The sequence below is a fragment of the Pelecanus crispus genome, chromosome 8 (assembly GCF_030463565.1).
Source record: "Pelecanus crispus isolate bPelCri1 chromosome 8, bPelCri1.pri, whole genome shotgun sequence".
Lineage (NCBI taxonomy): Eukaryota > Metazoa > Chordata > Aves > Pelecaniformes > Pelecanidae > Pelecanus > Pelecanus crispus.
Window position 1 is genome coordinate 12,759,331 of NC_134650.1, and position 16,078 is coordinate 12,775,408.

A 16,078-nucleotide genomic window follows, 5' to 3' on the forward strand; every position below is an offset into this window, starting at 1 on the left:
AGACACGGCTCTGTGCTGCCATGGGTACTTGGCCAGGGTTGCTGGGTGCCAGTGGTGCCTCAGAGGTCCCAGCTCCAGCAAGAGGCTTTCCTCTTGGCTCCTGTGCTAGGAACAAGTAGAGCTGGTATGTTCCTGTAAAGAAATGATTCCCCATAAAGAAATGATCCCCAAGGGTCTGCCCCTGGAGTGGTCTCAGGAGCAGGGTTTTTATAACAGCAGCTGCCCCTAGAGAAGGAGGTCCTCTGGCACGGGGCTTCCTCTGAGTGCGAAGGGTGCACCAGGTTAAACAGCCAGGGTGCCTCGGCATGGGCCAGCCGATGTGCATGTTCCTGCCGCGCTGCTGAGCCCCCTACCAGGGAGCTGTGGGACTCCTATGCGCTTTCCCCATCTTCTGTCCCCCCAGACTGCGCAGGCTGCAAGGAGGAGATCAAGCAAGGCCAGTCCCTTCTGGCCCTGGAGAAGCAGTGGCACGTCAGCTGCTTCAAGTGCCAAACGTGTGGGATCATCCTCACCGGCGAGTACATCAGCAAGTGAGTGCCACTGTGCTGGTGGCAGGCTTGGCCGTGCTGGCCATTGCTGGGCTGCACCCCCCAGGGCTGGGGCTGGGGCTGCAGCGAGGGGGTGCCCAGCCTGGCTCACCCCGCTGCTCACCCCCTTCTCCTCCCTTTCCCAAAGGGATGGCGTCCCATACTGTGAGTCCGACTACCATGCTCAGTTTGGCATCAAGTGCGAGACCTGTGACCGGTACATCAGCGGCAGGGTCCTGGAGGTGAGTCCTGGGGCCATGGCCACCCCATCCTGGTCTGTAATAGGGACCACGTGCGTCCTGCCCCGAGGTGCGTGCCTTGGGGAGGCGTGGGAGTTTCATCATCCTACACCCTTGTCATGCTACCCTTGGTCTCTTGGGGCCATGGCTCTTCCTGCGGCAGGTGTGTGGACACAGTCTGACCACCTTCTCTGGAGGGTGGAAGTGGAGGAAGGAGCAACGCCACACTGCAAACCTTCGGAGTGGTGGCTTGGGTACTGGAGCTCCAGAAAGCAGCCAGAGCACGCGGTGGCCTGGGTGTGCTGGGATGCGTCCGGAGCCCAAGATGTGGGGACACTAGCCTTAACTGGCTGCTACCATGCCCATCTCTGGAGTGTCCCCACTGTGCTCACCTCAGCCCAACTTCTGAGCGCATCCCTGTGCAGGCAGCCTGCCTGTTGCCTTGGAAACACATCCAGCACAGCTGCCTGCTGCGGAGCCTGGGCGAGGGGCTGCAGCACCCCGCCAGTAGGCAGCTGTCCCCACAGCACACCCCTTTGCAGGACAGCCACTGGAGCAGGGGGTCCCCTGCCCTGGGCCAAATCCAGAGGGGGCTTTGCTCATTACCTTGCTGGCCAGCAGGAGCTCCTCTGGCAGAGCCATTGGGGGATGCAGAGGTCACACAGGGATCCCACAGCAAGGCATGGATGCAGGTGGACGTGGAGGGATGTTTTGGGCAATGATGGAGCTGCATAGCCAGCAAAGGTGGGGGGAGTGGGGTTTGCTGTTGGGGAGGGACACAGAGGTCCATCAGGGCTGGTCTTTCTCATCAGGCAGGCAGGCAGCAAGTCCTTCCTGCGGTCCCTGCTCCTGGAGGTGAGATGTCCTGTCATGCTTTCTGTTTCTACCCCAACATTTGCAGGGGAAAAGAAAAAGCAGGAAAATCTGGTCTGAGGGTAAACTAAAGACTCAGGAGCCAGGAGGCAGAGAGAAAGATGTCAGAATGAAATCTGTTGTGATTTTTAGACCCCCTGGTGATGCTGTGGGGCTGGGGCTGTGGTGGTGTAAAGAGGCAGCAATGCTGAAAGTGTGCTCAGTCACTCCTGAGACCTTCCCTTCGTGAGAAGGGAAGATGTGGGTGGCATTGGCACCCACACCTCTTTCCATCTCCAGACAGTAACGATAGGAAGCTGTATCCCAAAATCAGACGTACTGTGGCTCCACAGTGAGTCAGGCTGCAGGTGCTGTGGGCTGGAGTGGCAGTGGCCGTGTAGGTCTCCAGCCTGCTGAGAACTCTTCCAGGATATCTCCAGCCTGTTTCACTCAGAGCCTACCAAGAAGTGGTCACCCCCTCTGGTCCTGCTGGCTGGGCTGGCCTGAGAGCACCCAGCGTGGCCAGGGAACCTCTCCTGAAGCTGGAGCCAGGTGCCAGGAGCCCTCCAGCATCTTCTCCCTCTTCAGGGAGCTGCCTGTGCCTGGAAGGCTTTCTGCTGACTCCAGACTTCGGCAGCAGTCCCAGTGCTGGCTGCTGTGAGCATGAGCTCAGCGCTGCAGCGGCTGCCACAGGCTGGCTGCCCATCACGGGGCCACTTCATTAGCAAATGTCTGAGCAGAGCAGGGTGAAGCCAGAGGGTCCCCTGAGGTCAAATCCCTGCTGTTCCTTCCCTGGGCAGTCTGGTCCCTGATAACCCCCTGCCAGGACATGAGCATCCTCAGCCACCCCAGCAGGGCAAGCAGGCTGGGCGTTGGTGGTGTGGGATGTTCAGTGTATGAAGGCAGGTGAGAGGAGCCAGAGAGGATTTGGGACCCCTGCCCTGAGCTCAGAGGCTGTGTTGCCAGCCAGCACCCTCAGGCACCGCTGCCTCCTCACTGCACCACTCTCGGAGGTTTCTTTATTTGGCGCAACCACAGTGGAGTCAGGATGAGCACAGGATGTTGCTGCTGCTGCATGTCTGAGGGGACGGACAAAGAGCAGTTCTGCCAGGCGTGACAGGTGTGCGGGTGGTGGCAGCCGGCCTGCAAGCCGGGGCCGTGGCAAGGAGGCAGCCTTCCCTGCTCTCCCTCGCCTCTATCTCCCCCAGCTGTTCTCCCAGCATTAGCTCTACCTTCCCTCCTGCTTTGTCCTCCACCCTAGGCTCTGCTCCCAGCATCAGCTCTCCCTGGCTGCAGTGGCTGGCCAGCTCTGCTGGGCCGTGGGAAGATGCTGGCTGAATCCCACCAGATGCTCTGAAGGGCCATCATCTTGCATTAGCACCTTGCCTGCCGCGCCCATGCCTGGGCACAGGAGCCCTTGCGTGACGAGACTCTGGTGGGCTGGAAGTAATGTGCCTCAGTGCTGGGGTGCCCGCAGGCAGAGCTGAGGTGCCGCCTCCTCACAGGCACTGTCATGGAGCCACGAGGAGCATAGGGTTTGGGTGCCGGGGGGCTGTGCCGCTCGAGGACGTCAGAGCACCCCTTGCCTCCCCGCAGCCAGGGCTCAGCCTGTGCTCCCCACCCTCCCTGGGCACGTGCCTGCTTGCAGTATGGAATGATCTCTTGTGAAAGCAGAGGCTTTAATTGTCTTCTCCAGTGGAGCGCAAAATGGAAAGGGCGCCTTTAAATAATTTTAGGCCTTAAGGAGTTTTCTTGTGCTATCCCGGCAGCCTCCGGGCTTTCCCAACCACTCCAAGCTGTGCAGCCAGGCTTGGATGATTAATGAGTCTTTAAGGGACTGCAAGTGATAATGAGCAGGTCTCTTCCCTTGCAGCCTCTACCGGCCTTTTACAAGCTGTAATTTTAACCAATATAAAAGGAGCAAGGTTTGTGCACAGTTTGGAGAGTTGCTCCTCAAGGGGGAGTGGGGGTGTTGAGGTGTTGGGTGTTTTTGGAGAAGATCTGTGTTGAAATTAAAGTCGGGACTGAGCTGGTACATGCCCCCGGGGGAGCAGCCAGCCTCCTTCCACGCCTACGCCCCCAGATCTGCAAAGCGTCCCCTTCCAGCATGGTCTGACCTGTGACAGCAGCCCATATAGTCTAGATAGGAAAAGGTTGTTTTTTTTTTTTTTTTTCTTTTCCTTACTGTCAGCACACCAAGCCATTGGGGGTGGTACTAAGAGGGTCTAAGAGAACCAAACCCATCCCAGATTCAGAGGACTGGGGGAGGCGGCACATCGGTCATCAGGGCCCCGTGTCCCCAGCGTTAGCTGTCTCTAGTCAGCTGGAAATCAAGTGAGGGGAACTGCAGGCACACTAGCCTGAAGTGTTTAGGAGCTGGGTTGTTTTTCATCTCTTTTCCCTGTGTTTACAGCCGTCTCCTCTGACTGACGCAGCTCAGCGTGCCTGCCCTGGGTGCGCAGTGCTGGCTGGTGGGTGCCTGCTGTGGGGGGTGCTGGCGTGGTGCTGCAGCGGGCAGCTGCCCAGGCAGGGCTTTGTGCCCCAGGCTCGGGCAGAGCAGGAGGAACCGGCCATCCTTAGGGAGCCTCTGCCTTGGCAGGACTGGTGGGCCGCCTCCCTGGAGCAACGGGCATGAGACTCAATGAGCCCATGGGCATGATTTGATACCGAGGGCTCTGGACAAGGCTTTTAGGGGTAAAGTTGGTTTAGGATCTGTATAGCCTGGAACCGGCTGGCAAAGTGTTCAATGCAAGCCCCTGCCATGGGGCGCTGCGGGTGGGCCAGGGCTCAGGGTGGCTGCTTGTTGGGGCTGCCGTGGGGACCTTTCCCGTCCCACCGGAGGGCTTGGGGGACCAGGGCTGGGGCCTTCCTTGCTGCTCATCTGCATTCACAGTGTGTTTGAGTCTGCAGCCCTCCCACTGGGGACCTTCCTGCCATGTTACCAAGCTTTTGGGTGTGAACTGGGGATGTTTGGGCTGTGGGCTCACTTGGGCCAGCCCAGGAGTACGTTGTGCTGCTGCCAGCTGGCATGAGGAGGTGTCTGAGGCGCAGGGCTGTCCCCTCCCTGGATTGAAGTGCACTACAGTGAAAGGAAGAGGGGTACAAACTCTCACACTCATCTCCCCTGGCCTGCCCTAAAACCTCCATTAATTTTTGGCGTAAACTGAAGGGAAAAAGCCACTGGCTGCTGTCTGCACCCCAAAGACATTGAGTTCCAGGTTGATTTTTATGGGCAATCAACTGGCAGATCTCAGTTATCCTTGCAGCAAATTTTCCTGTTGATCCTCCCTGTTTCAAACCGGCTCCAGCCCCCTCTATCATAACCCTCTCCTTTGTCAGTCAGAGCCTCATCTTCCTTCTGCTGCCTTGAATTATCCTTCCTCTTCTCTTGAATTATTATGGGAGTAAAATGTCCTTTGGGGTCGAGCTCTAACAGTGCAGCCCAGATTCCTGCCCTGAGCCAGCCCCTGCCTACCAGCTCCCAGGCCAGAAAACAAGCCTATAATTGAAATGCTAGCAGACACTTTGAGTGGAAACAAGCTACCAGTTAAAGCTATTATCCCTGCCAAAGAGTAAAGGGAGCAGCCCGGCTTCTGCTCAGCTGGGGAATAGCATGTCGCTAGCACTGAAGTTTGGGCACAGCTTCACAGAAGGAGAAAAGTTTCTTTAGGGAGATGGGCTGGCAATGGTAGTCAGGGAGATCTGACAGCAAGAGGAAGCCTGTGCTTTGCAAGGTTTGTATGTTGGGCCTTTCTTCTCTCTTTACTGTTTCCTTGCTGTGACATCCTGGGACAGATTTACTGTTTCTCTTCACACCTGTAGAGGGAAAGAGCTGGTGTAAAGCATGGCTGCTTGGCTGAGCGTTGCTGAAGGGGGTCTTGGTTATTTCCAGAGTCCAAGGACAATTTATTAGGGGTGAGGTTTGTAGGGGTACCTTGTTTGGGACCTCCTAGCTCTGCTTTCCTGTGTGTTGGACAGTTCAGGGAGAGCAGAAGGGTCCCAGTCCAGCTTGTAGTCCTGCAGAAACATTAGCAAAGTGGTCTCTGGTTTTCCCTGTACACTGCAGTGGTCTCCAAGGCCGCTCTGAGCAGTTTTGTCACATTGACCTCGTCATTGTCTGCAGCAGAGAGGGCTGCTGTGGGTGTGAGCAGGTCGCCATGTCCTGCCTTGCTCAGGGGCCCTTCTTCTCTGCTCGCCCTTGCAGGCAGGAGGGAAGCACTACCACCCCACCTGTGCCAGATGTGTCCGCTGCCACCAGATGTTCACGGAAGGGGAGGAGATGTACCTCACAGGTAGGGATCCTGCTGTGGTGAGGAGGGACTCCCCTGTCCCACATTGGAGCATGGACTCGAGTGGGGCAGACCAGCATGACTTGTGTGGAGGTGTGCTGCCTGTGGGGGCGTTTGGGGTTCGGGTCCTTATGACCATCAAAGCCAAAAGGGTCTCTCTGCACAGCAGAGTCCCAGTACCCACCAGCAATGCCAGAGACCCCTCTCCACTGCTCTTCAGCCCCTGTGCTCTTCCTGGGCCATGTGGCAATCATTTCTCTCCATGAAAACTTCCCTGCTGCTGAGCTGGAGGAGACTTTGTTCCTTGTCGGCAGCTTTTTGCTCCCTGTGAGTCTCCCTGCACAGCTGGGGAGTGCTGTTGGGCATGCCTGGATGTGTCCCTGGCCTGCGCCCAGCAAATAGAGGCTGGGATGGCTGCAGGGTGACCGGCTTCCGGCTCTCTCCAGCACCAGGGGAGGTGGTCGAGGACCCCTTCCCTGCTGCCCCCAACTCCCCCTGTCCAGGTGACACTGTGAGCAACACTGGAGGGGTAAGGCTTTCGCTTGGCACAGCTGGATGGTTTGGGTTTGGTTTTGGCAAGCTCATCCCTGCCTGAAGCTGCCTTAGGGGCTATTTACAGTGCAGAGGGAGGGTTTGTTTTCTCTTTGTAACCTGCACTTGCCGGTCACCCTGAGTCACTAATGACCCCGTGGGTGGCAAAGGGGGAATTGTGCACTGAGAGAGCCAGAGTGGGGGTCCCAGCAAGGCCCGTCATGGGCAGCAGGATGGGTGCGCTCAGCATCCATCCCAGGGCACGCCTGGGCAAAGCTCAGCAGCTTTGCTGGTTCCAGCCCAGAAGGCGTGCAAGGGGCTGTGCATGCCCGGGCTCAGTGTTACCCCGAGTTCAACCAGCAGGAGCTGCCTGGCTGAGCACTGGTTGGGCTGCACCAAAAACACACCTGGGTTTGCTGTCACAGTTTAGTTGGCCACTACATCTCAGTGCTTGGGAGCTGTTTAGTTTCTTAGTACGAACACCCAGTCCCCACTGCCCTGCCTTCCCAATGGGCGCATGCCTATGGCCACGCTGTAGTGGAGAAGGCACCTGGGAAAGCCGGTGGGACCCAGCCGGTGACCCCCCCACTCCTGTGCATCCTCGGGGCTCACCACCTCCCTCCTGCTTTGCTCCCCATGGAGAGACTCCGGTTCCTACCTCCTGCCCCTGCAGGGCCCCCCAGGATCTGCCCCCCCAGCATGCGGGGGCTGCACTTCTATAACACCGGTTGCTCAGTGCAGCTGCTGCTAGGGAGAGCACTGATATGTGGTCCCCGGGGGACCGTGGGCTGCAGGTCAGTGCTGGAGGCAGCAGGGACAGGACAGGACTCCCCCATGGCAGGGGGAGCTGGATGATCCCTAGCAGCAGGGGTGAGCTGTGCATGGAGCTGAAACACTTTCCTTTTGCTGCATTGCAGGCTCTGAAGTGTGGCACCCAATCTGCAAGCAGGCAGCCAGAGCAGAGAAGAAGCTAAAGGTAGGCAGCAGGGTGAGGGGCATCTCTGAGAGGTGGCACGTCCCAGGTGATGTTGCCCCTGAGTCCCTGCTGCAGGTGAGCTGCTGTGGCAGTGTCCGAGCCCGGGGTGGCTTCCCGAGGCTGGCACAAGCTCTGTCCCCGCTGCCCGGAGGACGGCGGGTGGCCGTGGCCAGGGCTGTTGTCAGGGGCCTGCCTGCTGGCTGGCACCAGCCCATGGCACAGCCGGGGAGGGGGCATAGCAGTCCCCTCACCAACCCCCTGCACCCCTCGAGCTATTGCTCCCTCTTTGCGCCCGTCTGGCCATGGGGACAGCTGCCCGCTGGGTCTTGCCAGGCCACTCGCCTGACTCCGGATCTGGCCCCGAGAGAGGCCAGGGCGCAAAGCTGGGCAGCAGGGCAGCCTGCAACGGCTATGGGAACCAGCAGCAAGCAGATGAAAGGGCAGAGGAACCTTAAGTGAAATTCAGCTCCAAAACCAACGATTTGCTTGTTGCGCCCAGTATTGTGCCTGCTCAGTGGTCCCTCCTCACTGTGCTCTCACCTGTCCTCCGCTTTTCTGCCTCCACAGCACAGAAGGACGTCAGAAACCTCCATCTCACCCCCTGGTTCCAGCATCGGCTCCCCGAACCGTGTCATCTGCGTAAGTACAGCTCTGCCCCTCATCTGCACAGGGAGAGCAGATGCTCCGGCCCCAGGGAAGGGAGCCGCAGTTCCCAGTGCTGCTGTGCAGTGCGAGGCATCCCCTGGGGACAAGCCCAGCGTTTGGGGACAGCACGGACAAGCCGTGCCCCCTTGCCCCAGCGGCACGCTGTGCCACCAGTGCCGTTGGCACAGACCAGGAGCACTTGGAGGCGCATAGTCCCACCCTCCCAGCTCCTCTGCCCCTTCCTGCTGCTGCCTCAGGCATCTCCTCTTACCAGTTCCTCCTGCTGGGGTGATGGTGGGCTCTGTCTGCTCTGTGCTGGCTCCGCACTGTGCGCTCCAGCCTCTGCTTCCTTCTCTCTTCCTCTTCCTTTCTGTCTCTCTGTCTCTGTCTCTCCCTCTCCCTAGGCTAAAGTGGATAATGAGATCCTTAATTACAAAGACCTGGCAGCTCTCCCCAAGATTAAAGCCATCTATGAAGTGCAGCGTCCTGACCTCATTTCCTACGAGCCCTATCACAGATACACGTCGGATGAGACGCTGGAGAGATATAGCTATGGGGAGGTATTGAGTCTTGATACGCCCAATGCCAGGCTGCGCAGGGAGACAGACCGTGGTTTGGGGCAATGGGGGAAACTGCATGTGGGTTCTCTCACTCCAGCGGGAATACTGCAGGGAGGCAGGAGCAGGGGTAAGACCTCTCCCAGAGGCTCCCTGTGAAGAAGAGGGCCTGGGCTGGAAGGGAAATCTTGGTGCTGCTGCTGTAGAGTAAGAAAGAAACCAGTGATCTTATCAGCTGATGGCAGCGCCCTGCCCACACTGTGCCGCCGACCTGATGTGCAGGGACAGACAGCGCTGCGTGTGAGGAGACGTCACCCTTGGGAGTGATGTGGCAGGGAGCTCACTCATCGCAGCCTCTGGGGTGGAGGGACAGATGGCCAGCAGGCTCAGCCCAAAGCCTGGCCCCTGGCAGGCAATCCTCCTGGGCACCCAGCCCCAGCATGGTGTCTCTGGAGCACAGCAGGGCTGCCCCTGTTGGGTGCTGACCCCGCAGCCAGGGGAAGAGGGCTTGGTCCATGCGTTTTTGCAAGCGTGTGATGAGATGATGCCCAAGCAGCACATGGCACAGGACTGTCCTGCCCTGCTCCCCCAGGCAGGCTGGGGCTGCTGGGTGATTTCAGTAAGTCCATGGAAGAAGAGGGTCTGAACAGCTCACACAGAGATGCGGGACCTGAGGTGGTCCTGGAAGAGGACTTTGTAATGGCCAGCAGCAGCACCTCTTACATCTCCAGTCCCAAGGCTTGTCACAAGTCTGGTTTCCTCCAGCCCACCCGGTGATGGTGCAGGCAGCATGGCCATGGCCCCGCTGTGCAGCACTGTGGGGCCAGCAGCTGCCTTCCCCCCTTGCAGCCTCTCCACCGAGGTCTCTGAGAAGGGGTGCAAGCTGCTGATTCAGGAGGTGCCATCCTCACACCAGCTCCCCTCCTGGCCGGGGGCTCCCTGCCTGGTCTCCTGCCAGTTCAGCTCTGGCTGTGCCACCAGCCGCCCTTGCTGCCTGGCAGCTGTGATGAGGTTGTAACATGGGGAAAATGAGCTGCTGTGGGACCCCACTCTGTCACTGCTCCCCTTAACCATGTGCTGTCTCTCTCTCTCTCCTCCCCCTTTGCCTTCTGCTGCCTCCAGTCCCTGGGGACCCTCTCCCCGTACTCGCAGGTAATGCCCCCAGCGGGCACCGGGGGGTCTGTCACCTGCTGCTGCCGCAGGGCATCCCTCTGCCCAGGGACTGCTGGGTCTCTGCTGAACGTGCCCTGGCCTGGGTGCTGCCCCGAGGTGGGGGGAGACAGGGGGGCCCTGTCCAGCAGGGTCCTGTCCGTCGGGCCTTGGGGAGAGCAGTGTGCAAGCCCTCCCTGGCAGAGCAGACCCAGGGTGCAGCTTCTGCCCTGTGGAGGGTGATGCCAGTAATTGGGAACAAGATCAGGGGAAGGGAGCGATCTCCAGGCAAGGGGGTGAAAGCCTCTGGCCGGACACTGTCACCTAGCCCCAAACCCTGGGCTTCGCTGCCTGCACTTTGGCAGCAGGGAGGCAGAGCAGCCTGGGGGCCCCCTCCAGCCGCAGAGGACACGCACGCTGCCCGGCATGCATCCTCCCAGGCTGCCTCGAGCATGAGGACCCCCGTCGGGGGGACACCTCTCTGCAGGGCTGCTGAGGCACTGACCTGCCTCATCCCACCAGCTCTAACGCCGCTTCTCTCCATGCCTTTCCTCGTCCCCAGGACATCTATGAGAGCTTTGACATGCGGCAGAGGCGAGCCTCCAGCCCTGGCTACATTGACTCCCCCACCTACAGCCGCCAGGGCATGTCCCCCACCATCCCAAGGTCCCCCCACCATTTCTACCGCTCAGGTGAGGATTTCAGCTGCAACCCCAGGCTGGGCTAAGCTCAGACCCCCGAGTGGAACAGCGATCACCAAACTGTCCCCTGCTTCTCCCAGGGAACCTCAGTGGTCTCTCCTCTGGCAAGCAAGCAGGAGGCCTGGGGGGTCCGCGGGGGGCTGACAGCAACAGGAGCTGTGGGGCAGTGACCAACTCTGCTGTGTGTATCCCCTGGTTCCCCTGACTCTTGTCTCGCGAGCAGTGAGGAGAGGCCAAGGGGGCTTTGTCCTGGCTCAGACCTGAGCTGGGGCTCATGGAGGATGGGGTGGGGAGAGAGGTGACCCCCAGGTCCAGTGAAAAGCCCTCAGCTGGCTTGGTAGCTCTGGGAGGGGTGTGCATGAGAGTGCTTGTGCCCAGCCAGTGCTGCAAGGGGGGTCCTTAACACACACACATGTGTACGCCCTGGAGCGTGTTGAGGGGGAAGCAGAGTGTGTCTGTGCCATGTCTCCTGTCCTTCGGAGCTGGGGAGGAATGACTAGGAAAATCTGAGGTCAGTAATTCCAGAGGTCCCACATTTCCAAGCTACCTGCACGCTGCACCGCCAAGGGCCCATCACCGTTTGCCTCTGCAGCACGCTCGGCTTTCCTCTCACCAGTGGCAGGGCAACCTGCTGCCCTGTAACTGCACCTGCACACAGGGTTTCCTCTGCATCCCGCCTTCTTCCAGAGATGCAGGAAGTCTTCCCCTGCTCCATCACGCCCCATCCTGGACCACAGCCTGGCGCACATCCCCGTCACCCCCACCACATGGGTCGCCCCCGGCTCTTCTAACACCTCTGCATTTAACACCCGTTTTCTTTTGCCTCTTGTTCTCTCTCTCGGTCACTTACGGCTGCTTCTGCTCGGCACCGCGTAGGCACCGAGAGCGGGCGCAGCTCCCCCTACTATAGCCAGTTAGATGTGAGGTCCTCCACTCCAACCTCATACCAAGCGCCCAAGCATTTCCACATCCCAGGTAGGCTCTGGAGCGCCCCAGTTCCCAGGGAAGCGCCGTGTCTGTGGCATGCCCGCATGTACCATCCCTCCTGTGTCGCATGCATAGCTCCACCGCCTGCCTAGAGCCAGCTGGCAGCAGGATCTACCCCTGGTAGAGGCCATCCATAAACAGGACCTGCAGCTTGAACCCTCGTCCCTTCCCATCACTACGCGGACGTCCCAGAGCCACCCGGAGTGTACTTGATCCTTGCAACATCCCTCTTCCTCTTCCCTGACCTTCCTCCACCCCTCACACAAAGACGAGTCCCCTGTGGAGAGCCTGCCCCCTCCCCTGCCTCCTCCCCAGGATCACGAGCTGAAGCGTGTCTGCCGGAGGCTTTTCCGCACCCATCCGCTACAGATGACTATTTTATACTCCCCCTAGGGCCCGCTGCTCCCTCCCCCCAGAGTCTTCTGGGCTTGCCAGATGCCTGCTCCCCTTCTGCAGGGATTGCAGGGGGCCACCAGGTAAGGGCCACCACCCGCTCCCAGCCACTCAGAGCCCATGGGGACGGGGACAGAGCGGGCAGAATGGGAGAGTGGGGAGGGAAGCAGGCAGAGCTGCCCATCCATCCTTCAGCATGCGCAGGGGGGCCAGAGCCCCAGACCACCCTGCTCAGCTATAGGCATCTCCCGCTGTCCTCGCCCTCCTCCAGAACATGGAACCCTCCACAAAGCTATAGCTCATGCCCTGGGACAGCACCATGAGGACACCCAGAGGCTCCCCACCATTGTCCCCTGCTTCCATCCCATCCCTGCCAGGGTTCGGCCCCACTGCCTGCCCTGCCCTGCCCTCCCGCTGACGGTCGGTGGTTTATGGATGGCCCCCTCCCTGCTCCGCCAGCTCTGCTGCCTGGCCCCTGCGCGGGGACCGTAGCTCTCAGCGCCAGGCTCCAGCTCGCTTTCCCTCCCAGCTCGCTCTTTTCTCTCTCTGCTGCGGAAAGAGGCTTTGGCTGATGGTGTTTCGCCCCCAGGTAGATTGCAGGTGGTTCTTCCAGGCGCTGGCACCCCCAAGAAACTGCACCAGTGTGAGCCGTGGTGCGTTGCTGCCGGCTGGCAGGGGTGGCCGGTGGTTCCTGGCTGTGCCGCTCCCTCCTGGGGCCGGCAGTGCCCGCTGCTCCACAGTGCATGCTGACGCTGGGGCTCACTGCATGGCCTCTGTGCGCACCGCTGCCCGAGGGCAGCCCCGGGACCGCGCCTCCGCTGCCCATCCTGGAGCCTGCCTGGCCCTGGCCTGGCACTGCACTCCCGTGGGACACATGGACCCGGAGGCGGTTGTGTGATGGAAATGTAGCGTGGGGATAACATCTCCTGCAGGACCTCTGTCCTGTCCGTTCTCAGCACACCCACGCTGACCTCCCCTTCCTCCCTTCTTTCCTTCTTTCTTCCCTTCCTTTCTTTCTTTCTGCTACCAGCTGCCGGCGAGAGTAACATCTACCGGAAACCCCCCATCTATAAGCGACACGGTACGGTCTGCCTGCTGTGCACCGGGCTCTGCTCCGCGGGGGAAGCGGGGCAGGGTACCAGTGCGGGGCCTGGTCTGGCTGAGTTGCATTTAGGGGCAGGGCAGGAGATGGGAGCAGGCATCAAAGTGAGATGTTGGGGCACTGGGCTTTGGTGGGCTGATGCTCCTGCCTCCCCTGCAGCCAGCAGAGCGCAGGGTTTGGTGCAAGTAAAAGGCAGCTTTGAACCACATCCCTGTTTTGAGGAATGGAGGCGAAGGCTGTCAGCAGCGCTGGGGACAGGGATAGCTGTGGGAGGGGGAGTGAGGCCATGGAGGGGTGGCAGAGGGGATGAGGGTGGGCATTGCTTGCTGATGCCAGGAGCCAGAGCAGCCTTGGGAAAAGGATGAAGTTAATTTGCAGTTTCACATGGAGCCCTGGAGAAGAATCACAGCTCATCCTGGATGGATGCTCCAGGATTAAATGGGCCTGGGGGGTGTTGAGGTGGGGAGGAGGGAGGCACAGGGGTTTGGTGTCTCTCAGCAGGGCTGGCTTGCACTGTCCCTGCTTGCTTCTGCGCGTAGAGGGACATCAGCTCCCCCCGAGCAGTAACTGTGTCTCCTCTCTCTCCCTGGGCTCTCCCTTCCCACCTGCCCAACTCCCGCCGCCCCGCTGCTGGCTGCACCCACTGCTGTAAGTAGCTGCGGTTGGCAGGGTCCCCTGCACCCACTTGAGGTGGTGGGATGGCTCTGCCACACAGCCTGTCCTTGGTGCTCCTTCCCCTGCGAGTCTCCTGGCCTCTGGGGGAAAGGAGCAGGGCTCACCCTTGGGTTTCTCATGTGTGCTGCTGAGGCTCAGTCCCCAGCCTACGCAGAGCTCTCTGTGTGGCCCTGCCTTGGGGGGTCGAGCCCCTGCCAGAGCCGGAGCTGCTGGGGTCACCCCTCTGCTCATCCGCACTGCACAGCCCACTGCCACCTTCCCCTGGCAGTAACCCCCCGAGAGCCCTTTCTGTCCCTTCCTCCATCCCCTCCTGCCTGTGCGGTTACAGCCCTCTGGGTGACGGGACAGCCTGGCGCGCAGGGGCACGGGGAGGTTGGTGGTACTGGGGCTGGGGTGAGCACTATGCAGGAGCCAGAGCTTGTCATGGTGCTGTGGGCTATGAGCCATTTGGGTCCCTTCCCAGCCGCATCAGCGACAGCCCCTCTGCTTGTCACCGTCCCCACCATCTGCCTCTGCACCCTTGTTTCCAGGAGGTGTCAGCAGTTTGAAAATAGATTATTCCCAGCGCTGCTCCATGCTGTCCCAGACATAAAATGCTGGCGGTCACTGGGGAGAGGGGAGGGAAGAGGATTTGTCTTCATCCTGGGGTGGATCTTTGCAAGTCCTGCTGGCGGGACTGGGGGTCCTCATTACAGCTCTGCCTGCTCCTTTTGCAGACAACCTCCCTGCAGCCACAAAAAGCAAAACCAGTGAAGACATTGCACAGTCATCCAAGTATAGCCCTGCCTACTCCCCGGACCCATACTACCACTCCGAGTCGGAGTACTGGTCCTTCCAAGGCTCCCCCAAAGGTAACAGCCTCCCATTGGGCTGGGGGAAAGGGAAACCCATTCCTGCCCCCAAACCAGCCATTCCCTGGGAGGGACCCCCTGCCCCGAGTTGGGTCTGGACCCGAAGGCGGGGTTGGGCCAAGAAACCTGCAAAAGTGACCCCAAAATGCTCGCAGTGCTTGGGACTCAGCTGTCCGCATGCAGCTGGGGACTGTCTTCTCCCTACCTGCCTCCACCGTTGTCCCCATCTGACCCTCCCCACGTGTCTCCTTGTAGCCCCCCGGGCCCGGAGGTTCTCATCAGGAGGCGAGGAGGACGGGTACGACCGGGGCATGCACAAGGTGAGTGATCTCCCTGCCTGCAGCCTGGCAGGGAGGAGCTGGCAGCAAGCTGCCCCCGTGGCGGTTGGCTTTGGGGAGGAGGCCCAGCCCAGCTCTGCCACCCAAGAAGGGACCACTACTGTCCCTGCTGCCCTCTGCCATCTCCCCCACCTTGGCCACCCCCAGCATGGGATCTGAAGGAGGGGGAGTGCATCCCCTTGCCGAGGCACCCCACCCCAGCAGCTCGTCCCCAGGAACAGGGGAGCAGATGGGAGATGCCGAGCTCGTGCTGGGAGGTGCCATGCCCTGCCACGATGTGCCAGCTGTCGGGGAGGGCCAGGCAGGGAAAGGAGGGGTGCAAAGCGGCTTTTCCTGCCTGCCCAGATCCAGAGCGGCATCGGCAGGCTGATCCTGAGGGAGGAGATGAAGGCTCGGTCCAACTCCTATGCAGACCCCTGGACACCCCCTCGCAGCTCGGCCAGCAGCAGAGAAGCCCTGCACACAGCTGGCTACGAGGGCTCCCTCAATGGCTGTAAGGACAACCACGTCTGTCTGTCCGTCCCACCTGGCAGGGCCCCAGCCCCTGTGGGAAGCTTGCTGAGGTGGAGAGGGAAGAACGGGGGACTGGGAAGGGGTGGTGGGAGAGGTGCTGGGCACTAGGGTTGGATTTGGGAGGCTCTTTTCCTCTCTGGAGGGCTCCATCCATTCCCTCTGCCCCAGCTGGCATGGGACATCGCCTGGCAGATGTTTGCAGGCTGTCTGGGCAGCCTGGTGAAGTGCCTCATGGGGTGGTTGAAGGGTCCCTTGGGAACCTCACAGCACAGCCATACTGGATTTGCACCTGCCTGTTTTGGGCTCGCTGCATGTGTACCTCCTCATTAATGGCACATCTGGGACCTCCTGGCACCCCAGACCTGCTGGCTGGCCCCAGGGTTGCCTTCCTTGCTGGCACTGCTCTCACTGCACAGCACCCTGGGCACCCAGCCCCTCTCCCCTTGGGGGTGCAGGGGGGGCTGGGGGCATTGGGGAGGCTGACGGCACCTGCCCGCTCCATGCTCTCCTTCATCACTGCGCATCTGCCCTCACGGAGCTGGGGCTGTTCAGAGATGCTCAGGGAGCCCCGAGGAACACCCACAGGGCTAGCAGCCGGGCAGCTCTGCATGGCATGGGGCACTCGGTCCTCCCTGACGCCCAGCTCTGCTCTGCTCTCCCCGCAGCTCCCCGGACGCACTACCTGGCCGACAGCGGTGAGTGTGTGAGCCTGCAGCCCTCCGTGCCTGGTCCCCTGCGGCTGTGGGGTCCAGA

General features: G+C 60.5%; 1 protein-coding gene across 1 annotated transcript in view; it reads left to right on the forward strand.

Moving 5' to 3' along the window:
- The window catches only part of ABLIM3 (actin binding LIM protein family member 3), a 29,651-nt gene that overhangs the window by 11,089 nt on the left and 2,484 nt on the right, over positions 1-16,078 (forward strand). Inside the window, exons 7-20 of the mRNA XM_009482667.2 lie at positions 404-530; positions 676-769; positions 5,823-5,910; positions 7,356-7,414; positions 7,982-8,053; positions 8,464-8,619; positions 9,739-9,768; positions 10,328-10,457; positions 11,343-11,441; positions 12,877-12,927; positions 14,340-14,474; positions 14,730-14,794; positions 15,158-15,305; positions 15,991-16,020. Coding sequence (XP_009480942.2) covers positions 404-530; positions 676-769; positions 5,823-5,910; positions 7,356-7,414; positions 7,982-8,053; positions 8,464-8,619; positions 9,739-9,768; positions 10,328-10,457; positions 11,343-11,441; positions 12,877-12,927; positions 14,340-14,474; positions 14,730-14,794; positions 15,158-15,305; positions 15,991-16,020 — 1,284 coding nt within the window. The remainder of the gene's footprint in view (positions 1-403; positions 531-675; positions 770-5,822; positions 5,911-7,355; positions 7,415-7,981; positions 8,054-8,463; positions 8,620-9,738; positions 9,769-10,327; positions 10,458-11,342; positions 11,442-12,876; positions 12,928-14,339; positions 14,475-14,729; positions 14,795-15,157; positions 15,306-15,990; positions 16,021-16,078) is intronic.